This window comes from Paralichthys olivaceus, chromosome 11 (genome assembly GCF_024713975.1).
Source record: "Paralichthys olivaceus isolate ysfri-2021 chromosome 11, ASM2471397v2, whole genome shotgun sequence".
Classification (NCBI taxonomy): Eukaryota; Metazoa; Chordata; class Actinopteri; order Pleuronectiformes; family Paralichthyidae; genus Paralichthys; species Paralichthys olivaceus.
The window spans coordinates 13,417,333-13,443,533 of NC_091103.1; the positions used below are offsets into that span (position 1 = coordinate 13,417,333).

At 38.6% G+C, this 26,201-nt stretch overlaps 1 protein-coding gene across 3 annotated transcripts; it reads left to right on the forward strand.

Moving 5' to 3' along the window:
- The first annotated feature begins 763 nt into the window (after positions 1 to 763).
- LOC138412055 (uncharacterized protein C14orf132) lies at positions 764 to 24,738 on the forward strand. Of its 3 annotated transcripts, XR_011244576.1 has the most exons (3): positions 1,422 to 1,580; positions 17,785 to 18,069; positions 23,615 to 24,738. XR_011244576.1 is itself a non-coding variant. In XM_069534669.1 (2 exons), the coding sequence occupies exons 1-2, from the start codon at positions 1,551 to 1,553 to the stop codon at positions 18,001 to 18,003; spliced, it is 249 nt and encodes an 82-aa protein (XP_069390770.1). In that variant the 5' UTR covers positions 764 to 1,550; the 3' UTR covers positions 18,004 to 21,529. The 3 variants fall into 3 exon arrangements, 1 of the variants encoding a protein (XP_069390770.1); XM_069534669.1 differs by lacking the exon at positions 23,615 to 24,738 and having other exon boundaries at positions 764 to 1,580; positions 17,785 to 21,529; XR_011244577.1 differs by lacking the exons at positions 1,422 to 1,580; positions 23,615 to 24,738 and adding an exon at positions 12,206 to 12,848 and having other exon boundaries at positions 17,785 to 17,922.
- The last annotated feature ends 1,463 nt before the right edge of the window (positions 24,739 to 26,201 follow it).

The window sequence follows — 26,201 nt, forward strand, 5'->3', positions numbered from 1 at the left end:
AACCTCATTTCAAGCCCAAACATAAGCTGTGCAAACATAAACTGTATACATACATAAACAAATACTGTGTGCCTGACTGTATATGAGCAACACTGCAGGGTATTTTAACATACAATCTTTTGAGCCCATTTGTATATACAGGAAGATGTCTTTAGTGTAAATGTGGGTGATTTGAAAAGAGGTGAAACTATCACAGAAACATTTTCAGCTTGGATGAGGTGGAGAAGTTAAATAAAAGCTAAATGCAGCAACATGAGAAGGAAAAAGAGGAGCCTCAGCCGTGCCTGACTGCTGATACTCACACAGAAACACTTAAATCTGATTCATCTCAGAGCAAATTTATGTAGAAACTTTATTTGTGTAGCACTTTTTGAACCAAGAAAGAAACAACACCAGACACATAGAATAGAAATAAAAAAGAAAATGAGCAAAGAAAATAGAGTTATTAGTCGTCTAAGTTCAGTGGGTAGTGAATTCATGACCCCACCCCTACCTGAGTTCTGGTCTTCATGCATTTAGGCCTAAACTTAATTCATTCTATTTTCCGCAACCAAGATTTTACCATGTGAACAAACAGATGAATTGAACATTTGATAAGGAACAGTGACTGTATAATTATCTCTGTATATATGTATGTATATAGTTTATACTGTATATTATGAGGTGCCCCTCACCCATCATATAAAATATACCAGATGGATACTATAGGTTAAGCAGTTGCAGGACGTGATGCATTCACTGACATTTTCTGCTGTTCAATCAGTCCAGTTTTATTGGTGTAGCAGCTTTCATACAGGTTACTGCAGTTCAAAGTGCTTCACAAATGATGTAATGACAAAATGATGAAAATAATACAAACCGAATGCTGACAATTTAATACCATAAAATAAATTTTTAAAGGCTGTAATAAAAACAAAAATAGCTAAAAACTGTCAATAGAGACTTAAAATGAAAACGTTTGACACTGATTATATCATTAATTATATCATTATTTTATTCATGCTTTACACAGCAGTTAAATGTTATTAATGCGAACATTTTTGAAAGAGATATAAAAACAATGTGATGTGCAGAAATGATTTTAATGTAAATGAAAATGCAGATGAATAATTCAAGCACCATTGGGATTATGAATTTCAGCCAAAGGAAAGTGATGGCAGGAAGATGTACACGGCGTTAGCAGTGTCAAAACGAATTTATGTGCTGAAGCCACACCAGCATCAATAATTCTGCGTGGTTTCTCAGGCATGCTCCAAGTACAACTTTACCCCTGCCCCCCCCGCAACATACACATCTATACATAGAAAGAGAGAGAGAGAGAGAGAGAGAGAGAGAGAAATGTAGAGGGAGATGTGCAGAGTGAATAAACTCATTCATCGTGTCTGTATGTAGCGCATCCACAACTGTGCTCATCCGGTGGAGCCCTGCAGCTCGGTTCACTTCTTGGAGAAGCTTCCACTCTATTTTCTTTCTCCTTATCATCACAACGCTCCATTTCCAAACAAGTGTGTTTCATTCACACACTCAGGCTGGCGACCATCGATCCAGGGATGTTGGAGTTATCTCTCATGGCAGCACAGGTAAGGAAGTGAGAAAATGTTGAGTCTCTTCAAAGTCTTACATTTATGACTCCTGACTATTGAACTCCAAAGGTTTTTATTCAGAATTAGAACAGTGCTAGATTACAGTACTGATTATACTGGAAGTAAAGTAAATATGTTTTAGTATTGTTTGTAACTTGTAATTATCTTATTCTCATGCAGTGTCTGTTCTAAACCTGCCTGTATGGAATGGTCTGTTTACTTGTCCTGTGTTAAGCAACAGTCTATGGTGCAGAGTAAAGTTAGAAAACTTTGTGTTCATCCTACCTGGTTTATCTGTAATGAAGATATTATTCATGAAACCAAATTGAATTAGTTTTGTAACTGTTTACGTGTGTGGCTTTTATATAAGTTTGAATTATATACTAAATTCCTGATATTTTTTTCATTGCATGTCTGTTAAGCAATCGACATAATCTGCAGAGCCAAGTTTCACATTTTCAAAAATAAAAGCTCTGTAAAGCATTACAGCAACAAAACAATGCTTTTACTTTGAGGACAATTTGCCAAACAGGAAGTGATTCAATGAATATTGTAGCCATGACGGAGATCAGCACCTGTGTCTGTTTCAGTCCAATATGGTGAAGTAAAATTAATCAAAATGATTGGGCGGGACAGAAATGATTGACTGCTGGCTGCCAGTTGCTAAACACTACTGTACTTTATGTGAGGACTTAGAAGAAGACATGTTCAACTCAGTCCCCAGACTGAGTGTTAAAACACTGCCTCGCCCCACTGACTGCTACACAGTGTGGTCACCCTCTGTTTGTGTAAATATTGAATGATTTGGTGTCCAAACTGCACTTCCTGCATCATTTACAATACACATACCAATTGTTAGGCTGATAAGTTTGTGGGATATAACTTCCATGTACAGACAGACAGACAGACAGACAGATGTTAGTGGAATTAGTATTGGTAGATTTTCACTGCCTTGGTTTTATTTACAGCAAAGTTTTTTTAGAAACTGTATCAGTGTCAGATTTTGATTTTACCCGCTAACAAAGTACAAATAAGCCCCAGCCCCAGCTAACAATAATTCATGAGGTCTCTCAGGTCATGTCTGATAAAACTTTTTGCAGCCCTAATTGTATAAAGCTGTGACACGAGCAGACAAAGTACAGATGTTACAGAGTCTGTTCTCATCAGCTGGAGAGCACAAAGAAAATGATTTAGGAATGAAACGCAGCTGCACACACTGAGACGCTGGAGCGTAAGAAAAGTTTTTGTACATTTGTAAAGTACCAATTCTCATATTAGATATATGATTTCAGACCGTGCATGCAAGTACAGAGATGAGTCAGACCTCAAAGTGTCGTCTCTAAAAGGAGAAACGTGCAAACAGCAGAGTCACTGTGAGGCTGCTGTTTTGTAGTTTTTCTGAAATGTTTGGAGGGTAAGAGCAAGTTTAGTTACACTTTTGTTTTCCTGCTTCTAACATAGTAAACAGTGTAAAGTTGAACAAAGATACTCAAACCCATGAGGCTGCTGTTTGCTATGCATTCACCCCTTTATTACGCACAGCATGTAACTTAAATAATTCTCTGCCAGTGTCAAAATAGTTTGTCCATCTATCCATTGATCACATCCACACACTTTAGGACATTTTTACACCTGAAAGTCTGGACCATGGTCTGAACCAAAGTTCACATTGTTTACATTTGAAACAACAGACACCAGTCTAGGTCACAACAAGTTCCTTTATCATCATGAGAGTGCACACTCTCAAGTTTCATATTATCACAACACCAGAGAAAATGGCAACTCCCAACACAAAATATAAAACATCTAATCTAAAGCATTCCTGCAGAGGTCAACCATCTGTGGAACATATTTATGCTCGAGCATAATAGTAATATTGTAGGTTTTTAAAGGTGAAGAATGCCCTTTTCCACTGGTCAAACCCCCTCTAACACCCACTAACATCTGGCCTTTGTCTGCAATGGGAATCTGCATTCACACCCAGGTCAAATTACTCAGTAGAAGACACAGGTCTTTATCACCTCAAGCTCCAATCAGCAGTGTTTTAAATGTGACATCGCACTAATTTGGCAAGACAGCATGGTGAGATAGCGTCTCACTTTTATGTGCGTTCATGATGTCGACCATGCCGCACCATTGGAAAAAAAATAAACAGAATGGCAAACTCTAGGCAAACTCTACTGGCATTAAGAAAGGTGTTAATTGTGTATAAGCGGGTATAGTTTAGTTTACCCTTGTTTAAATAACCTGCGTATTCCTGCTAATTTTGGTGTAAAAGAAGCATAAGTAACAAATTCCCTGACAATGCAAAAAATAAAAAAGCAAACAAAATGGATTCTGTTCTGTTTTTAAACTCTTATTAATTATACCGGCACATTTGCTTCCCCCTGCCACAGTTGCTGCTGCAGTTTCATTCATTCTGTTTCTCTGCATCATGGTGGAATATTATCGTCCCTGTTTTTTCCGTCTCCTCTGACCTATGATGTTGAGCATTCAGGGGCCTCGGGGCAGAGCTGGATGTTACTGTCGAGGTCCTCTTGTGAGGTGCAGGGAGATGTAGCCTGTGGATATGTTTTGAAAGTAATTACTGTACTAAAGCTTTTAAGTGCACAAGCACAGTGGAGGCTCCACTATCCCCTGCATGCTCTCTTTGCAGCACTGAACCACTGCTCCTTTATCGCTCTATTTGAGGAAGATGTTTTTCTTTGCTTGTCAGAAAACATAATAGTAGAAGTAGAAGATGAAAATGTAGTTTTTAGAGCTATGAATAAGCAAAGTTTAAATAGCAAATGTGTTTGTGTCATGGTCCAGTTAATATTTGGGTTATTGAAAAAGGTTTCACAGTTCAAAAAACATTTTGGTGTCATTTGGACTTTGCCCCCACTTCTGCATTGAGGTTTGGAAAGATTTTAAAAGTTTATGGATCATGTGACAGTAGGCAATCATAATACACAGCAGGGTTTGATGACATCTGCCACCCACAGTGGAGATTTATCACATTCGAGATCCCTGCTGTCACTCATCTAGCCAGCCAGATGCCTGCTGTAGTGTGAAATGGTGCCATCTGCTGGTATCGTTTGAGAAAAATAAATAATTTTCCCATCTCATTTTTCGTCTACTTGAGCTTTTCAGGAGTGATGCTGCTGCTGATTCGTGCAGATTAGACATTCCCTGCTGTGTGCCTATATTCCCTGTCCAGCTGTGCAGATGTGAGGGGAAATCTCCATGAATGCATTTGCACATTGCAGTCTGTCATCACAGCTTTTCCACACAAGAAGTTTGACTTATGAATAATATTTTTGTCTAAATATTTCTGAACAGAAATCAGACTCGGGGTGTCACTCTATAGCTCCTGGATGGAGTGGTTTAGTCTCCTTTAAGTGGCTGGATGTTGTGACGGAGCCTGTCTGCTCCAGACGTGAACCCTGTCTGGCTGAAGAAGTTTGATGGAGAGCCTCATCTGATAGCCATCTGTTCTCTGATAGTTAATCAGCTGTGCTCAATGTGTGGTCTTTAATCACCCCACACTAACTGTCCCCCAACACCCTGCAGTCAACGCCTCGTCTTTTATCACTACTGGAGACTTTTAAAAGCAAACTCAGGAGCTACCTTTTGAGCCACCATACCCCTTTACTTTATACTGTTTTACTGGTATAGTGTTTTAATGATTTATTAATAATAATATCCTATTTTTCATCTTTGGTTTTACTTTAAAACATCTAATCTTTTATCAATGTATTATTTTTTATCTTTACTATTCCGTCCTCATTTTTTCAATGTACAAGATTTATTATAGTGTTTCCTCAGTTCCTGTTATTATAGAAATGAAGACTAAAGCAGACTTTAGACTATATGAGACTATAGAGACTGTAGTTCTGTGCGTGGATGGAGAGATAGAGAGGTATAGTTTTAATTGTTTGTATAAATCACTTTTCACATGTTACATTGTTTGAAAGTGTTATACAAATCTCTTATTGACTGATCGATGACGCGAACATGCATCTCTAAAACTTCAATAGGAGAAGAAAAGTCAATTTAGAAGTTTAAAAGGCTTTAGGGTTTAAACATGCAATTGACCTTATGGTTGTTATACCTTTAACAAGACATTAAAGGTGGTGCAGGAAACATCAGCATTCTTCGTTCATTACATAAATCAGAGACGACTATGAACACATCTCTGATGAATTATTTTCTGTGTATCATGTTAATATTCTTACATGAAATAGTGCATTTGTAAATCAAATTATTTAAATGTTGACTTCAGTTTTCCTCCAGATTAGCATCTGTTAAAATAGTTTATCCACTATGTTTTTACAGCATCAAATAACTTATTCAAACCAAACTTACAGGAAACATGAAGACTTGGCACCAGTACCAGTGTGATAAGAATGACCTATTATGACAGAAACCATCTGTGAGAAAAATGTAATTGACGTTTTAGTTTGGCCTATGTCACATCCACTAACATGGAGGAGGTGGAGTTTATGACCTATACTGCAGCCAACCACCAGGGGGAGATCGAGATGCTTTGGTTTCCCTTTCAGGGAGCAGCCCTGTCATCCATCTTTATATACAGTCTAGTTAAGAATACCAAAACTCCCCCATTGTTCACATGTGAGCACAGACATGAAGCTTTCTGGGTAATTTTGTAGGACAAAACGCTGATGTCTTACGTGGTGGAACGATGTGTGTATAAACTCTGTTTATGTAGAAAATGTAAATTTATCTTCACAGTGTTTGTTCCATTATCATTTCAGCACAGAGCTGAGATCACAACACTGAAAAGGTAACGAGGTCATGACTCTACTGAACACATTAAGCATAGAGAGGGATGAGTCATCCATGGTACAGATTATATAAACCCTGTAATGCTTTATTAATTCAGGATAGATGGCACGACAGATTAAACACACACACACACACACACACACACACACACACACACACACACATTTATGAACAGATGCTCACATTCATACATACCAACATACAGCAATAACACACATAATGACAAAACCACAACCTGATATGCAGACGTGATGGATTCATGCATCTCAGTGTTGATAATTACATTTACTTAATGGTTAAAAATAACTGATGGTTTATCACACTTATACTTTGTTGTATTCAGTCACAAATTTCCATTGTTTCATCCCCGTCTGTACTCACAACTATCAGATAAAGACAAAAATGTCCCCTAAAGAATGCTCCACTTACTGTAAATAATAATAACTCTGCACATCTGTGGATACAGTCGTCACATGGATAAAACCCCCAAAAATCCCAAATGCATATTTCAAAAACCATCCTGTCCGTCTCTGCTGTCTGTTATCTGTTATCTCAAAATATTTTTATGTAAAAAGCTTTTAAAACAAAAAACTATGAACTTGGTCCCACTGCATCTTGTGGAAAAGCTTTCAGAGTCGCTTTTCACCAATTTCACATGTAAGCAACATATTAATATATTATGAATTTCAAAGGTCAGTGAATAAGCAAGTAAATTTGCAACTGAAGCACACGAACAACAACACAAGCAGCTGAGTGTGCAAATGCTCACACAACATGGGCACACAAGGATGTGCGTGCAGAGACGGCAAACAGACAAGTGTCCTCTCAGTCGTTCTCAGCATAGGCTACAGTTTCCTGTTCACCCTGTTTAAGCTCCATGTAATTAGCTCTGCTGGACAGACACACCAGCTCTATTACATGCAGAGGTGAGAGCTGACGTGTGTTTTATGAAACTTTGCTTCTAGTTTTCAGCTACAGAAAGAAATCTCCTTTGTTCTCCTCATCAGCTCGAGACTCAGACTCAGTACACATAGCTGTCTGTTGCAGATATGTGAAGCATTGAAGGTTATTGAATATCCTTTTCTCACCATCTAGATTTTATATAGATATGTTTATCAGAGATGTTTCTGGGGCTTGTGTGAAGCCACATTGTCGACCGTCTGAACAACATGATGGAGTTTTGTTCATATCTCTAAAGGACGCTGGAATTCTGTACAATTTCAAGATATGCACAGAATAAAATGAGAAGCAGAACATACAGTATTTCACATTAGGTTTTGGCCTTATAATCCCACAATACTGCATGGTAACATTAGTATGTATATTGTTTGAGAGATTATACTAATCCTCTAATAAAAAGAAAATCAACAAATGTGAAATTGCAATAGAGATAATACTGTACTGTCATGCTGCCACACAAAGTGATTGAACTATTTGTTGTATTGTTGTATTTGTTGCGTTTATAGCTGAAGAAATGTTTTTGAATGTACAATTTCAACACACTTCTCCTCCCACAATGCACTTCTGTGTAATGAGGTAAAAGTTAGACACCTCATATTCATATCTACAGTTTCAATCTGGACAAAATGGTAGATGGGGTCCCTCTCAAGTTTGAATCTGATAGAAACATGAAATCAATGTATTCAGATCTAATTTGTTTAAAGGTATGAATTTATGATTTGGCTTCTGATCACACCTAAGATTATTCCCAAAGTGACTGTGTGACACTTACATAACAAAAGTGCAATTGTGTCCTGCCACATCTGTGTGTGTATGCGTGTGTGTGTGTGTGTGTGTGTGTGTGTGTGTGTGTATGAAAGTTCTATGAAATCTGGATGAGGTCATCTAATAATGTCAGTGAATGCTGTTCTCTCCTCGTCTGTCAGTCTCTGTCACCTCAAGCAAAACTGAGCAAAGAGTAAATCAGCCATGACAACAAGCCTCTCTCTTTCTCTCTCTCTGTCCACCTCTCTTTCTTTCTCTCTTTCTCTCTCCCACACCATCTCTCGTTCACCATAACCCACAGACGGACACCTCCATCTTTCAATCTTTCTTTTTCTCTTTTTTCCCTCTCACCATCCTTACTCGTCATGAATTCAGTGAGCTCAGGTCTCCTCTGTTCTAACAGCAGCGTTTTTCTTTCAGCGCTCAGCTCAGTAACCTAGAAATTATTTTAATCTGCACCTACTTTTTGATTTAGTTTTTGATCCATTTAATTGAATTCAATCAAATGTGCTTTTATTCAAAACAAAGACCAGCAGGAGACAGTAGATTCCATTAAATTATTTAAACATAAAATAACTTTAAAATCCAAATTTGGGTCTTTTTTTTAAAGCCCATTGAAAAGTTGTTAAAACTAAGTTTAATTTGGATGTAAATCTAAAGTCAAGAGTTGCACTGGCTGATATTTTTATTAATAATTATGTGATTCAAAGTTAGAAAGTTAGAAAAATGATTAGAAGAAAATAGAAGAAACTAGAATAAAAGACTCAGTAAAGTGAAGACTGCAAGCTGCAGATTTTTTTCATCAAGATCCATGAATTATTTCCCGGGTGAAATCAGTTAAAAACTCAAAATAAAAAATCCTATCTCATAATGTTAAAGAGCGTGAAAAATTAATTAATACTGGATCCGCCCCCTGATCTGGATCTGTACCAAAATGTAATGGGTTCTTGCCTGACCCACACCACATCCTTCATACCACTGACGTTTCTCATAATTTACTTTTTTTTCCTGATTGTATCGTATTAAGCCAAACTAATGATGATACTCAACTCAACAACAACAAAAAAGCCGATTTTAAATGTTAATTGCATTTTCCAAGATGAGCACATCAGAGCTGCAGGGGGCTTCAGTGATGCTGACGTTCAGTGATAGGACGTGACTGAGGCATGAATGAGGAAGTTTTAGCCACATTAGCCCTGTGAGTCTGTGGATATCGACTGCTTCACTACTTTGGTCCTAAATAATGTTTCATGAGCTATTGTGTTCCCCAGCATTAGGTGAAGGACAATGTCAAACTTTCCCTCTCTGGATAAATTCACTGTGTGAGCCCATGTCTGTAAAATCACATCATATGGTCAAAAATTTCACATGTCTGCTGAGCAGGAGTGAAAACAGTGTAACAAAAACAGAAAAGCAAAAATCTCTTCATGTCACATCATGTCTCTTCATTTTTCTTTTTTTTCTTTTCCGTCATCCCTTCCTCTCTGTCTCTCCCAGTGTTTCTTCCACTCTGTCGGATGTTTCAGAGAGAAGAGGAACAGCTGGCTGCTGCAGGGCTGTTTATTCACCTCGTCGTTTCTCTCTCTGCTGTCCCTCCCCTTCTTTTCTTTAATCTGTGTTTTTCTGACAAGGCGGTCGCAGATGGAGACTCAAATTTCCAACCTTGGAAATGTACTGTTTAGAATTTAACATGAAATCTAAATATGATATAAAGGTTTTTGGGTGAGACGGTGGATTAAGGCTGAAATATTCCCCCTCGCCCAGGAGCAAACTTCGTGACAAGGGCTTCACTAATAGTTTGGGAGTGAAATGCCTCATAAGTGATAACTGAGTTCTGGCCTCTTTTATTCTTCCCCCACATCGTTTGTTAATTATGGAAAATGTGTTGGTTTTGTTCACTCAAATTATTATTTTGCTCAGACTCCCCCTCAGCCTCCAGCGTATCACGAAGTGTGTGTGTGTGTGTGTGTGTGCTTCTAGTGATTGATGAATGTGTTTTTCCACTGCATATGCGTGTGCAATTGTTTGTATCCAGTGTGTGTGTGCGTGTGTGCACGTGGGTGTGTGAACACTCTATGTGTGTGTCTGTGTGTGTGTGTGTGTGAGTGTGTGTGAGATCACCAGAGGCAGTTTCTGAACCTCTCCCAAATTTGGAAGATAATTATGTAACTTTATAAACCATAATTTTACTGGATGCACATACATCAACACATGTACCTGTGCATATAGAGCAGAGACAAATAAATAAATGTGCATACACACATACAGATATACAGACCAAGACTACACACATGCTTCCTCCCCCCCAGCCCCCACAGGACACACACTCGCAGATGGGCACAGGAAACAGTAGCATATGCCTGCTCAATATACACAAAAGTTGCGTTGTGCACTCAATATGTCACATGCATCAAAGGTTTCTCATTTTCAGAGATTTGGAGGATTGGAGCTGCATTTGTTCGTCTGTAATCCCACCAGACCTGCAGCACTGCACGATATTTTCCAGGATGCCCTATCCGTTGTTGCTATAGGAAAATACAAAGGATGGATTATTGGGAGGGATGGGAGAATCCATGCAGAGGGAGAGGGGTAAATTTGTTGATGATGCAGAAAGGAAAGTGAAAAAAATTAATGGTGATAAGAGAGGAGGAGAGGGGTCACAATGAGAACATTCAGGTGCAGCAGGAGGAAGGAGGTAATGATGGTGTGTCAACAGATGAGCAGAGATACGGTTTAAAAGTAAAAGTTAGAAAACAGGGCGAACAGGTGGACCAGTCAGTGTTTGAGTTAAAAACAGAGGGACAGGAGAGGAAAGAGACAGGTGAGACACGATGTGAGCAAGAGAATACGTCATGGAGTTACTGTTTCTTCAGCTCTGTCCTCTGATAACCCTCTTCCTCTCCCAACCCCTCTTTATTCTGACATATATACGTTTCGTATATATATAAATAAAAGACAAGAAAAAAACAGAATGTCACTCAATAGAGCATATACCTCCTCCAAGGCCCATTAATTTGAATCAAGCAGAACCAAATTTTACACACTCAAAGATATCAGTCACCTAAATATGCCAGATATTTTCATCAAGAAAATGAATTACTCTCTGGGAAAAATTTATAAATGTTAAAAAACACCCTATTTCACAATGTTAAAGATTGAACGAGTTCCTCTCTGACTTATACCACATTCTTCAAAGACATTTCATGAAAATCTGTTGTGTTGTTTTTGTGTAATCTTGTTTACAAAAAACGAGCTGAAAAATGGACAGGGGTGAAAAGATAATCTTCTTGGTGGAGGGGATAAGACACTACAGGGATAAAATGTGCTTTAGTGTTTGTTTTTAGATGACAACACCTGAACCTTTGCAGGGGATACTGTCAGGGGCGTAGCACAAGATTCTGGGCCCAATACACAAGCAGACTCTGTGGGCCCCCTTCCTCTCTTGATTTTTAGTCAACTGTACAAATGAATCTGTAGTGTTTGTTAGGGTAGTCACTAATGCACAGTAGCCATCACCTACAATTACAGATATAAATAAGCCATCAATTGAAAGTGTATTATTTTACACTCTTTTAAAAAATGCTCTCACTCCGTCGACAGCATAAATAATCATGGAGATACCAACGGATTAAAACCATAGAATGATGTCGCTATAACAAAATTGTGAATCCAGAGGGTAAACACCTGTGTCACCCTGGCTGCTGTTGTGCCACAGAACGGCACAGAACAACTTGCTTTTCATTTCCGCGTCCATGTTAACAAATTAGAGAGGCCACATCGAGGCCGGCTGCGGTTCAGCTGCAGTTCGGAGGTTCAGCTGCAGAGGCTGCGCTGCTCTTCTAGATATACAGGTCTTGCTTATTGTCTTGTTGTTCTGCGCGCAGTTTAAAATAACAATATACATTTTTATTTATTTTTAAATCATTCAGGCCCCTCTGTGGCCCTGGAAAGTCAGTTCCACTTTCCCCCCCACTATGATGCTACTGGATACAGTTACACAAAATGCTCCAAAATATTTCCGACGTATATTCTTTACTTGTTTTGTCATTCTTCTTTAAGCACAAAACCTGCCAATGAGACAGACTGTATGTTGAGGCAGCTGTTTTCTACATTGGTTCACACACAGAACAGGATGCACGTGCATTCACCCAGGAGTGCATGCTGATAATATTTGTTGAAGCACACACACGCACACACATCAGTGTGCATACACGGTCCATACGCGCAAAAAATACTCAGGTGCCTACCATATACATGTATGCATGCATGTAAAAAGCAAATGCTCCAGATGAAGTTGCTTGTTAACAATGTTATTTTAAGGACAATATCTGATTTACAGTTTTCTCTGTTAACCCATTTCCACCTGACTGAATAGAAGCATCATTTGCCAGGTTGCAACTGATTTTTTTACATGATCAGTTTAGAAAAGACTCATTTTCATTTGTACAGTGCAACGATCATACCATCATATCATGTTCTTAGCATGGGACCATGTAGAACTGGTGAGGTTGTAGTGACTGTGAGACTGAGCTGTTTCAAAGATGAGAGCATGGAAACTCTGTCATCTACACACACACAGTGCACTCTCATCACTCGCTCACTGGGAGGGATCTCTCTCTCTCCCTCATGAAGTGCGTCTCTCTCTCTCTCTCTCTCTCTCTCTCTCTCTGTGTGGATGTGCTCAGTCTAAGTCAGAGTGCAGGACGGGACAGACAGGAACTGATCTCTTTCTTCATATAAATCTGGCAGCAGGTACATCTTTCTGTCTCACTCTGTTTTTATTGCCCTCCTCTTTGTGTCTCTTTCCCTTCTTTCTCTGTATATATACTCTATATATATCATCATTCTCTCCATTCTGGCTTTTATAGCTGCATGTATAGGGATGTTTTAGGAGTGAGTAACTCAGCTCAAACGTTGGAGTGACTTCATTTGGAAACTTTAAAAGCTTCTGTTTCTGTGGCTCACATTCAGTCAGATTTTCTCTCCACCTATAGATAATATATAATAATCAGTGTGTGAATAAGGTGTTGACATGCAGTCTAACATTGGCTTCTGTGATGTTGTTGGTATGCTTGGAAATGTTTTCAGATTGAACACCGGCAACCTTTTTTTCTATTGGAAGTGAAATTTGTGCATCTAAAATTTCCCTTTATAACCATCTGTACAATTTCAATCTACTTCTTGTTGCTGACTGAAACAATAGCTTCTGGCATCAGCGCTCTGTAACCCTGCCGCTCTGGTTTTCTCATAATATTTTTTTTAAATGTTAGTGCCCACACCTCTTGGACCAACAGTGAGTCTTAAAATGACTAAAGCTGGAACAGTGGATGCATGAATGGATTAAACAATCAGCAGATCATTGGCTATTCTTATAACAACAACTTTTCTTTATGTTATGATAGTAAACAGAATTTCTTTAGTTTCTGAGTCACTGGTTGACAGAGGCTCTGATGATGGGCATTGTCACCATATTAAGACATTTTATAGAACAAGTTTTTTAATGATCATTGGAGAAATTACAAATTTAAGCATGAAAATAATTATTGGTAGGATGCAATGTAATTTTTTTTATCAGACAGCCTTATTTTCAGTGTGTAACAGAATAAATAGACGGAAAGAGTATATTCATTGAAACTTTAAAGCCGTCGTAGACCAGAGAGCAGTCAGCTCCTTATATAACTGCAAATGTAGTCTGACTGAACAGATTCAATGAAAATGACGATGAACATGCACTGTGTCTGTGTGTGTGTGTGTGTGTGTGTGTGCGCATTAATGTGTGTTTGTCTGGAAACGTTCTTGTCTCAACCACTCATTTGATGTCGTATCTCTGAGGTGGTCTCTTAGACAAGGAAATAGCAACAGATGTACAGATGTGTATCTAATGTCTCACTGTGGTATGTAATTAATTTCTTCAAGCAACGTCTTCCTCTTCCAACTCAATCTCATTAATCACAAATTTTATCCAGACAGAACACAGAATACGACTCACAGCTGAGGTCAAAGAAAAAACACACAGCAGCCAGTGTGGACAGCAGCAGATTTAACAAGAATGAAAATCATAGTTACCTCTTAGAAAAATGCCTCTTGACCTCATGAAAGATGGACGACATGACAGCTCCCCAAAAGTGATGCCAAAGCACCTTGGTCGCCACCTGGTGGCTGGATGCAGTATAGGTCATAAACCCTGCCTCTTTCATATTAGCAGATGGAATTTTGACCAAACTAAAAAAGTCAAAGTAGTGGAGTCATTTTTTGCTGTTATAAAAATGGGGTGAAACTTCATGATTGTCAGCTGAGACTGACTCACAATGGTCGAGCCCCGAATATCGGTGAGACCTCAATACTACAACTCCACACCACGATCAGTAGTGCACAGACTCTGGCTCCAGATGAAATTACAAGCGCAAGATGGCGGCATCTGCATCTGTGATATTTTGAGTTAATTTTTGTACAACTGGAGGAAGATGATATGTGTTGTACAGTCAAGAGGAAGTTGCTCTTTTATATGCAGAGCGGAGGTTTTGTCTACAATAGTTAACGGTGCAGTTTACATCAATAACCTGCCTGATTACCATTGAGGTACGTTCAGAACCTATAGTGCCACTTTGAGTACAGAGCTGCAGCATGCCACAGGTATTGTAATGACACGTGCACATGCTCGGGCTCACTGCTGTTTTGCTTGATGACCTTTCTGTGGTGTTTTGCTCGCAGAATGAGACACGGCTCCCGGGCAGAGACTTTCTAACGAGAAGGTGAACAAGTGCAGTGTTCCCGCTGCTGGAAAAATGTTTTGTCTTCAGTTTGGATCATAGGTTATTAATGTGAGTCAGTCGCATGGTATGTTGTGTGCGTACAACCAGAGGAGGAACAGCAAAATATAGGCCTGTCCCACTCCTTCCCCCTTGAAAAACCATTAGAGGCAGTTTTAATTAAATATACATATTAAGTGGCTGATGTGAGAGCTCTCATAAATTATGCTGCCGGATCTTAATGGTCGCAACATTTAAGACTTTTTTTTCACTTCTGAGGAGAAAGGAACACAGACACATGTCAGTCTCACTGGATGAGATGAGATGGGTGTGCATGAATAATGATGCAAAATGGAAATCATCACCATGCTGTACATCTGTAGGATTTGATATACAGGGTCTGGAATCTATACCTTCATGGTTGGTCTGTATGTTTTCCATTTGGCCTGCACCTTTCATTGGAGCATATCTGAATCTCTGTGAACTTTTGTGCAATTAAATACTTTTAAGATCAGAATTATAATTTTATTCAGTTGTGCGTTCAGAAATTTTCACAATTTGAGAAGCAGATTTATGTTTCTGCATAAATATTAATGAGTATGTCGAGCTGGTTTTTGGTTTTGCTGTGACATCTGGAAAAGCTTCAGTATTTGTCTGATTTCCAAAATACGTGCACCTCACTCAGTGTAAAGGCAGATTAAAGAAGCTGATCTTGCCAAAACCACCAAACCAACATTTGAACCATGTATCAGTGGCCTGGACCTCCACTGAGACACTGGTGTCACATAACCTCATGCCATGCCCCCACTGATTCCTTGTTGACCTCTCATCCAACATGGTTTTTTTTAGATTCTTCTCTAAGGTCTGAAGAGATTTCAGTTCAAACACATCCACTGTCTTTGAAGACATCATAATAAGAATGATGAGCCCTAACGGAGCTTTAGCAGTGAAGTGTTAAACCTTACTTGTAACATTCAGTGGCAACAGAAGAGAAACAGTTTTCTTTATCAGCAAAGCATGAAGGGTTTCCTTAGTGAAAACCTGCAGGTTGGAAGCAGAGTCAAGGTGGATGAGAACACGAGAGAAGCCCGAGTTGCACTCTGGGTCAAACTGAACCTGATGTTTGAAGCATCCCAGAACCACAGTTGATGGGAAAAAAAAATCTATTTACAATTCCGGGGGTTTGACCTCAGCTTCAGTTACACTTCAGTTTCAGTTACACTGATGCTGAGTCAGATAATTAATTCCCTCACACGTTCACAAATGAGATGACTCAGACAAATTTGGATAAACACACATGAGATACAGTTTTGGAACTCCCTAATGCAACATCGGGGAACTGAATTCAAACACAGCAAAATATGTGAATTATCGAGTATAGGAGATTAATATATTATATCTGCATTAATATACTGGCGATCACAGAATGGGGCTTTAAGATACGGTTACACCTGCAAGAGCCTTTCAGATGTCAGATTTAAAGCTTGAATTATTAAAGACCACACTGTGCAGTCTGTGTTTGCACATACATAAGAGTGTGAGTCAGCCTGTGTGCTGGTGTAGTTGTCTTTTTTCACAGTGGGTCGAAGAGCTTGTGTAAAAAGCGTAAAAATGTATAGTCAGCTATATTCAGTTTACACACCTGAGTAACCAAACCCTATGTATATATATATATATTCAGTTTACAGTTTACACACCTGAGTACTCAAACCCTATGTCTGTGCGTGTTATATTTGTTGCATCTCCTGTCTGTATGACTGGGTCCTATGGAAGCCCTGGAGGGACAAACACATCAGGCTGTGAAAAAAGTGAGATCTATCCATCAGATGTCATTTTGTTGTCCCTCTCTCACATCATCTGCATGTGTCCGCCTCTGTCTCTTTTCCTGTATATATGTGTGCGACATTTGTCAGACTCTGTTAATCCGTCTGAGATTTAATCCCATTGAGATGCTGATTCCTCTGCACAGTACAGTACAGCTGTCCTGAGACCAGGCACAGCTGTGGGGTTAACAGAACATGTCATTGTTCACTCAACATGAAGATGTTTAGGACTGAATGCATCTGATATTTTTTCTTTTGAAACAAAAAATATCTGAAGATGCTGCTGCATCTGATCCAATCTGATCAATCAATTATGTTACCACTCAAGCTAAGGCACCTGAAACTTACTACCCTCTACATCAGATTTTCAATTCTAAGTTTGGTTTGGAAAAGTTACATTTTAGGGTTGATAGATAAAGTTTGTACTTATTTGTGGATTAGTGGAAATCTGGACACATGATGAAGATAAATGATTGTATCATTTTGCTCAAATATCTGCAAACTTTGACTTCCTATATAAACTTTTTTGTTAATGTTATGAATTATACATATATATTTGATTATGCTTTCTTATAGGGTAATATCATTGAATAGGTACCATTTGCTTGCTGCAATGTCCAAATTAATGACAAACATTTCTCTATTCAAAATGTGTATCAGTCAATGTTTCAAAGAAAAGATGGCTGAATTGTCTCAGTCCTCTTACCAAAAACTCAAATGTCATTTAAAAAACAGGTTTACAAGCAAGTATATTATTTTCTTTGTTTTCAATTTAAGAAAGTGTTTATTTTAAGAAATGATTGATTGCCTGTTCAAATAATTGATATTTCTGGTGTAAAGAAATCCCAGTTTACATGCATATGTGGGATTTCTCCAAAAATTTGCTTTTTACTTTTAAAGGAGAATTGATCAAATCTTTAGAATCTAATTTCTTAAACTGTTCTTTGTTGTCTTCCTCTATAATGTTTTCCAACAATTTAAACTCTGTAGTGATCAAACAAATTGGATGCTCTGTAACGTTCAACATGATTTTGCATAACTAAAATAATTTGACAGACTTTAATGTAAACTCTTCTCCCCTTCCTGTTCCTTTCCTCTGTCCCTCTCTCCTGACAGCACTTTCCGGCTGTGAGCGGGGCCTTCATGGATTCTCCGTACAATGGCAACACGTCCCTGCAGACGTCAACCTCCAACCTCAACGCCGGCTACTCTCGACCCTCAGAAGCAGAGGATGACGGGAAAGTGTCCAGCGACACTATTTGGCTCTGGATCGCCGTGCTGGCAACTATCGGCAACATAGTGGTGGTGGCTGTGGTTTGTGCCTGTGCCTTCTGACAGCATGGGAGAGTGGAGCGGATATACTGCTGCTGTTTGGGAACATTGGAAACCTTCGGAAATGATGTAATATAGCCTTAAACTGGATTTAAACTGATGTCCATGGATTTTTTTAAAGTACACACTTTTGACAAATAAAAATATTCAACTTAAATTTCCAAAAGAGAACATACAACTTATTTATTTATTTATTTAAAAGAGGTCATCATCAAAATAATGACCTGTGTCTAAACCTTAAACCGACCAACAACACCACACACACACACACTCCGAGTGTGATTTGTTGTATCAGCTTTCAAATACAATAAGACTCTATCTAACATTTTGTCTTTGCTTTATTTTCTTATTAACAGTCTTTACTTAAATAGCTAAAATTGAGACGATTGAAAATACATTCACATAAACCTATCACCACATTCCCCCTTTATCGTTAACAACTGAATGGCTCACATGGATGTTTATTTAGAGTTCTAACGTTATTTTAATTAGCATTAGTCCCAGAGCTATACCAAATTTATTCATTTTTGGATTCCAGACTGTGATAACATCATAGTGCTCTGCTCGCCAATGGTCAGTTGGTTATGCAAGCCAAGCTGATGTTACGTAAACCCATTCAGTCCCAGTTACACCACAGGCTCAGCAGAGGTCAGCTTCAAAACAACAGGGATCAGATGAGATCATAGTTTGATCTCTTACAGAGATCAGAGGCCAGAAAGTGATCCACAGTCAAGGCTGTGCATGATTTAGTTGTTTGAACGCTCAGAGGTCTGAGCCCAGTGACAGCCAGTGTCAAGAGGATGCTCGATCAAAGTGTTGAACTCTAACCTCTGCTGTTCTTTTCTGTTCTGTTGTTTTAATTATTATTTTCAGCACCCAGTTTATTTACTAGAGTAAATCTGAAAACTGGAAATGAGGAACTGACCCCTGCGAAGCCTTTCTTCCTTTAGTTGTGGTTGCTGTGTCTGCTTAGCTTTATTTTCCATAGAAAGTGCCTCTGATTTTAGACAGAGGTGGCCAACCTTCAGATTTTTATCTGCTATATTTTGACATTGCTCAGTCAGACACTGCAAAAGGAAACTAGCAGTGTATTATCTGTTTAATGTCCAGTTTAACCATTTCAGACATTCGCGTTCACATGTGCCGCTCCTTCAGGTTATGTCTCGAAAGCTCAAGGTTTGCATGTTAGTGGAGCTCTGTGCTTCACCTTTACCTCCTTCAGCTTCTTCCTGTTAGATACATACAGCCGCCTCCAGCACGGCCTTCCCAGCAAAACCAAAAGCTCAAGGAGGATCCTACCACACCCAGCCATCTCTCGGCAGTAGAGGTTTACATTTCCCTTTCTCCCTTTTCAATTCCACCTCAACCTCCTCCTCTATATCAATGTCCCTTCTAGCTACCACACCTGCGGAGACCACAGCCCACATTGCTGTCACCTTTACCAAATTCTTTCACTCTTGTAGTTTTGGTTTCGTAAAGGCTTTTTTTTCACATTTCCCAGCATGCTGCTTCACCATTTGAGAGAACTGAATCCTGGCAGTATTATATGATTGGACAATTGCTGTTGTTATGGTGGAGTGTCGCAAAACCCTAAGTTATGACGTTCCCATGCCGTGACCACATCTTCTTTTTATATCTCCATTACTTGATGCTTCAGCAAATTCTACGCTCCTCTGTGTCCATGAACATTCACACTAATAGGTAACTTAAAACTCCAGTTCATCTGACCGGCATGTCTTGCATTTGAAGAAACCATGACGGCCCTCAAAATGCCCAGAGGAAACAAACTCCTCTCAGGGCTCTGCACGGGTTGAGCAGTGATTTGTTGAAATTTAACAAGCGATGGTCACACAGAATAATTTCTGTCAGCGTTACTTACCCCCATTATCAGAATAAATACATCATTAAAAAGCGTAGTGCCGTTTGCTTTCAGCTCCCTTCAAATCACTTAGCCCGTCAGAGAGGGGACAAAATTCCATGTAGGTCATAAGGAAGATGCAATCGAGGTAGACTCTTAAAGTTAAAGAGGAGGAGGCAGATGAAGCAGATGAGGGCAGATCAGATCAAAAAGTAAGGGAGGAAACTTCATGAAACCGTACACATCCTCATTAGTCGGCTTCGAACTTTGTCTGGTGCTTGGTGCTAGGTGGACTGTGGGCTTTAAACTTCCTGTCGAAACTGGAAACTAACCTGATGAGAGCACTGAGCGTGAACCAAGACAAATGAAAAAAAGGAATTAATAGGCTGAAATCTTATTCTGTAAAGTTCTGCCCATGTGTCCTCATAATTGGCATGGTTGTTAAGCGATTCATCCATTAGAGGGCAGCGCAGAGTCAAGAGTGTGTCTGCGTGAAATAACATTATATAGATGCCTGTATTTTCTTAATAGTCTCACCATTGTTGAAATTTCTTCTTCGTGTCCTAAGATCATCTCACTTGATCTGTCAGCTACTGTGCCCTGTGGAACTACTGAGTTTAATCTGTATGGTCGGTATCAGAAGACAGAATGCCCGTATCCAAAATGATCGCAGAGAATGCATTTCAATGAAAAAAGTGATTTTAACACAAACCGCAACATTTCTTAAAACCTAACCAGAACATTTTTGTGCCTAAACTAAACCAAAGATTAATCAAGTCACCCCCATCATAAAACAGTGAATCAAGACTCAAATTGTCGCCTCGCTAACAGAAGCATTAGATCAAAAAATACTTACATTTTCTAGAGAGCCTATACCAACATTTTTGTTTGTTGATTTGGACAACTAACTAAAAATATGGTAGATCATCATCAGGTCCTAGTACCATGTTTAGAATCAAAGATTCTATTGTTGGCTGAATCTAGTCCCTATAATCAAAGTAGTCCGTTTGTAGTTTTATACTTTCTGATCCCATTCTTCCTGCCTTCCACTGCACATGTATGTGTTTATACACTTGTATGTGTTTGCACATGCATCTCACTATCACTCAGACGAGATTCACCCTGTGTGAACTGCGTCTACGCTCTGTCAGTCCTCTGCAGCGTAATGAGCCGTAACTTGCCTCTCATTCTCCCAACCCGAGCTTCCTGTCTAGTTTTTCTTTCTCTATCTCTTTCGCTTGATGTCCCACAGGGAAACGTGTCCCTGGTGGCTATCGGGGGGTCAGAGCAAGATCACATCTCTGTGGTTGACTTTATTAAGAAATGATTTTGCACAACTATCTTCAGCCGTTGGAAGCAAAGGTGGAGCCTAAACAAACGGACAGACAAAATAAATGAGTAGAGAAGAGGAAGAAAAAAAAATTGTCATCTGAGATAAAAAAAAGGCAGAGTGACACATGAAGTGAAAAAAAGAATGTCCGGGAGATAGAGGGAAGATAATGAGGCAGCGAATGCTCATTTTCATCTCTGCCATTAAGCATTTATCCACGAGGAAAGCGACATTGTTTAAGACTGAGGAAATGAGAGGGATGAAGAGAGAGAGGAGAGAAAGGAAGGTGTGAGAAGGATGATATTTAATAGAAATACTACTAATAATGATGGAAATAATAGTCGTCAGAATCAGAATGATTGGGAATGAATGGGTTTTAAAGTAACAAACAACCGAAAACACTTTTTTGTTGCAGTGACTACGCATTGATTTGCATGCATGATCTATGAGCTCATCTCAGATCCACAATCCCAATGACTGGATATCTAAGCCACTCAGGGAGGCCAGGGTCAGTTATAGGTCCTCACTCTTTCATGACTACTATCAGCAACCATACATCACACGCTCACCACAGTTTCACTCCAGACAGAATGTGTTTGTAGTCGTTGTTTGGTCGGTCAAAGTTCAGGTGCTTCAGTGTTCACCACCACCACAACCCTCATCAGCAGCTAGACCCTGTGGAAGCATGGACCAGTGTGTGCGATCCTAAGCTTCTGGAACTAACTCAATGGACACCACGTAAAAATGACAGTATGGACAACATTTATCTTACTGCTGATAAGACCTGCAGGCAAAACGTGAAGGTTAAAATCTCCAACTGCAGATTCCCATCAGTCTGTCCCAGTAACCCCAGCAACTCAGCCACAAGGTGAGGACAACACTACTCATGTAGGCGACGTTTGCGTTCAGTCGTAAAACAAGTGTCTTGCTTCACAAACATCAGCTATGTATTTTTCATGTTTTTCTTCCTCCTCTAAAAACAGCTCGCCCAGTGTTGAGCCAGTCTGCAGCAAACATTAGTCACTGCTTAAAATCTGAGTTTCATCATGCTCCCCTGCAGGAAGATTTTTGGTCGAATGCACGAATCTGAAAGAAAATCAGGACAATCGTGCTTAAATTTTATGGGAGAAAAAAAAACACTCGCAAAAGCTACAGTAAATTAATAAATCAACAGTATCATGCAGTTTGTGTAATCTGAGTGGAATCAAGACTTTGCATAATGAATCTTTTAAACTATAAAAGGTCTTCACAGTATATACAATGATAATTGAAGAACTTAAGCTTTTTGCTTTGCTGTAAAAGATAAAGTATCATGCTACACAAAAACTGTGCATCACTATGCTCCAATGCAGAACTTTTAAGTGCTGAAGTAAAAATTCTCTTCACTGGATATGAACCCAAGATGGCAGTATATAGCAAACTTAATGATCCAGCAAACTGAAGTGACAGGGAGTTCATCTCTTCTCCACTCAGAATTTAACCTCCTACAACTCAACTCTTAGTTTGTTGAACCAAGAAGAATACATATAAATCTAATCTTTTACACAATTAGCTTCTACTTCTTATCAGGTGCAGACTAAAGCATGAATACTTATTATTTAATGGATGTGTTATTTAAAATGCTTATTATACACTGTTCTCTGGTTCTCTAGTGTGTCACGTTGTGCCTTCTGTTCTTGTCCTGCCGTCTCTTCGTCTGTTATCTCCCACAATCCCTCCTTTCATGCACGTGAGGCACCAGACCGTGAAGGCCACATTTTGAAACCCCTCCGTACACACACACACACACCATCTTTCATCTCTTTCATCTTGTTTTCTCCTCCTTTGTTCCAATTTCCTCATCATTTATCAATTACTCAATAAATTACAAATACCAATAGCAGTGTAGTCTTAGCCTTAAAGCCAGAACATTAGGTTTGATTGCAGACACAGCTTCAGCAGATATGTTTTAACAGAAAAAATTAAATTTCCTTTCAGTGATCTGTTCATTAATTTTAGACCATGATTAAAAGTTTCCACAAGAAAGACTCAAGATCATAAAACGATTAGACATGTTGACAATGATCTAAACTCCTGTAGGAGAATGCATAAGCATGTAGAAGTTTTAACCAGTTAAGAATATAAGGAAGAGTCATCAGGTGAAACTGATAAATCTGAGTTGCCTTCACATAACATTGGTGAGAAATACTATGTTTTTGCACGATGGAGCAGAGAAAAAAAAAAAGGGACCTCAAATAGAACCTTGAGGGATACCACAATTGATAGTATGGTAAAAGTATACTATCAAATCATGTCTGAATTTTAGGAAAACATGTCTTTGGCAGACTTTCAATCTCTCTTTGTTCACCAGTGTTGTTTAGCTTCTTTGATGTTAAGGTTTGAAGTCAACTTTCATTTTTAAAGTTTTTTTCTGCCTCTGCACATAGATCCTCCTCATTGATCTTCATACAGGAGACGCACAGAACGCGACAGCCTGGAGAAATGACAATAACACTGGTCTGTTTGCCAGAAAAGTAAACTGTGGAGCTACATTGCAACATTGACTTGGCTCTGCTCATCTTTCCTGGATGAGAAGAAAAAAGTGGGGATACAGGTATATCTGGATGAGCATATTCTAAATCATGATACGAAATAGATTTGCATGGAGAGACTCTAGTCTCTGTGTAAAAACTGCTAGGTGGTGATGTGATGATAAAAAGTCAAATAACCACTTTGATATTTTGACCCCTGTGAGGAGGATATTTAGAGAATGTCGTTGATGATCAGAAGATGTTTCTTCATTCACAAATCTGCATAAATACTTTATTGTCTCCGTCTGGAGCTGGACAATACATAACTGCAAGAAAGATAATTGTACAGAACCTTTATGAAAAAACACAGATAACACAGATGAAAACAATGATTTCTTTAATCTAAATGTCTTGACCTAATGAGGACAGGATGAGGTATTTGTACTTATGATAAGGTATTAGCTGTAGTCACTCAGAGGCTTCACTGTGAAGGCTACAGTCTAAAACATGTAAAGTACCAAAGGTAGAGAAGAGCTATGAATCATAAAGCATCACACATTCATACATCAGATGATCAGAAGGATACAACAGATGTAACAAACATAATGAGAAATGTATAACATTGCAAACGTATAACAGAAACATTATGTCTGTAAACATCTGCAGCCCAGTGTGTTCAGAAGGAGGAGGTGAAACATCTCAGTATCAAATGTTAACATACTGCCATTGTAGCATTACCGTATCTCAGAATTGTGTGTACCTCACTCCACATGCATGGCTACTAGGTCGCTCCAATTCCCTGACTTGTCCTCCTTAATGGAGTTAACTGTTTAACTCCTAATATACATTTCAGTCATTTGCACTTGAGTTACAAACTACATGCTTAGATTTATTAGTTTATTTATCATAATGTGGCTTTAGTATTTGTTTTTATGATTTTTTATTCTTTACTCTTGTGTTAAACCTTTCTACTGTATGAATCTCATGGTACTTTTAATCCTCTGTAATATAACTTCATTAAAATAATCAGAATGTGAGAAGGTGTCTGCTGCATCAAATTTGTTGGTTTATCTTTTTTCACATTGTCAATATTCTTAAAATTATTTTACAACAGCCCAGAAACTAGCTATAATATCAGAGTTATGTTGTGTCGACTGTAAATGATACAAATACATTTGAAAATTAAGAAAATGAATGTTCTATTAAAAATTATATCTTCAAAATGCTTTTACCACCATACCATGTTCACCTGTCACAGCACAATGGGCGTCATTCACCAACAGTTCTTAAGAAGATCACATTTTTTCAAGTTAGAAAGAAGTTAAGACGATATTGGTGAATGAGGTCCAATGTTTGAAATAGCAGTGCAATGAAAAAAAATCTACTTGTGGTGCCTAAACTTGAGTAACCGTCACATTATAAGTTATATAATTATATAATGGTCATTGACTTAATATGAATCAAATGATGAATTAAAAGTGAATATTAAAGAATATGACTTCATCGTGACTCTGACTAAATGTGAATTAATGGTAATGTGACTTCATTTCCATTCAGCATCCTCTGACTAAATGATCACAGACATTCCTGTTCTAACTCATTTGACTCCAGCTCCATTTTGCAATAGCACTCGTGTATTTTTAAAATTTTATTAAAGCAGAAGTCATTCGGTACAAATATATCCATCTTAAGTTTGGGCTTCAATTTAAAAAAACATCTTAAAAAATCATCTACATCTTGAAATTAGCTTTTGAAATGTATATTAGTTTTAACATTCTGATAACACAACTTCAATAGTGGCAATAAATCTTGACTTACTACTGTGTAAAACTTGTGTAATGCACTTACATTGGATGTAAGATGTCTGCAGTTTTAATGATGTGATCTTCATGTGGATGGTAAAATATTCATTCATCTTCCAAGACTGTTTCCTGGCTTTAAAATTCAACTAGATTTTAAATAACCTCTCATTTCCAATTACAAAAAACTGATAGAAATACTTATTTACGCGAGACTGAATCATGACATTTACCTGTGCTAAAAAATGAGACTTTCTTTCCCTCTTTCTTTGTGTCTTTCTTTCTTGGTTTAAATATAGGTAGGTTTCCATTTAGTGTTAACGTTAAGGGTTAGGTAAGGATTAGGTTTAGATTTGGATTCAGATTTAGGTCTAAATTTCGTGTCAGGGTTAGGGGTTAAGGGCTAGGTTTAGATTTAGGTTAGGGATCAGGTTAAGGTAAAGGGATATTTTTAGGCCAGTAGTTGTTATAGTTAAGGTCACAGTGACCTCCAGGGAATGAAGTCACTGAAGTGATGGTGACACAAACGTGTGTTTACGTGTGTGTGTGTGTGTGTGTTTGTGTTAGCACTACAGGCTATCCCAAACACTCCATCTGTAGTCCTGTCAGGCTTGGTTGTCTTTGGGGAAAAGAGGGTTCCTAAAACACACACAGATGAAGGCAATCATGCACACACACACACGCACACACACACATACGCACAC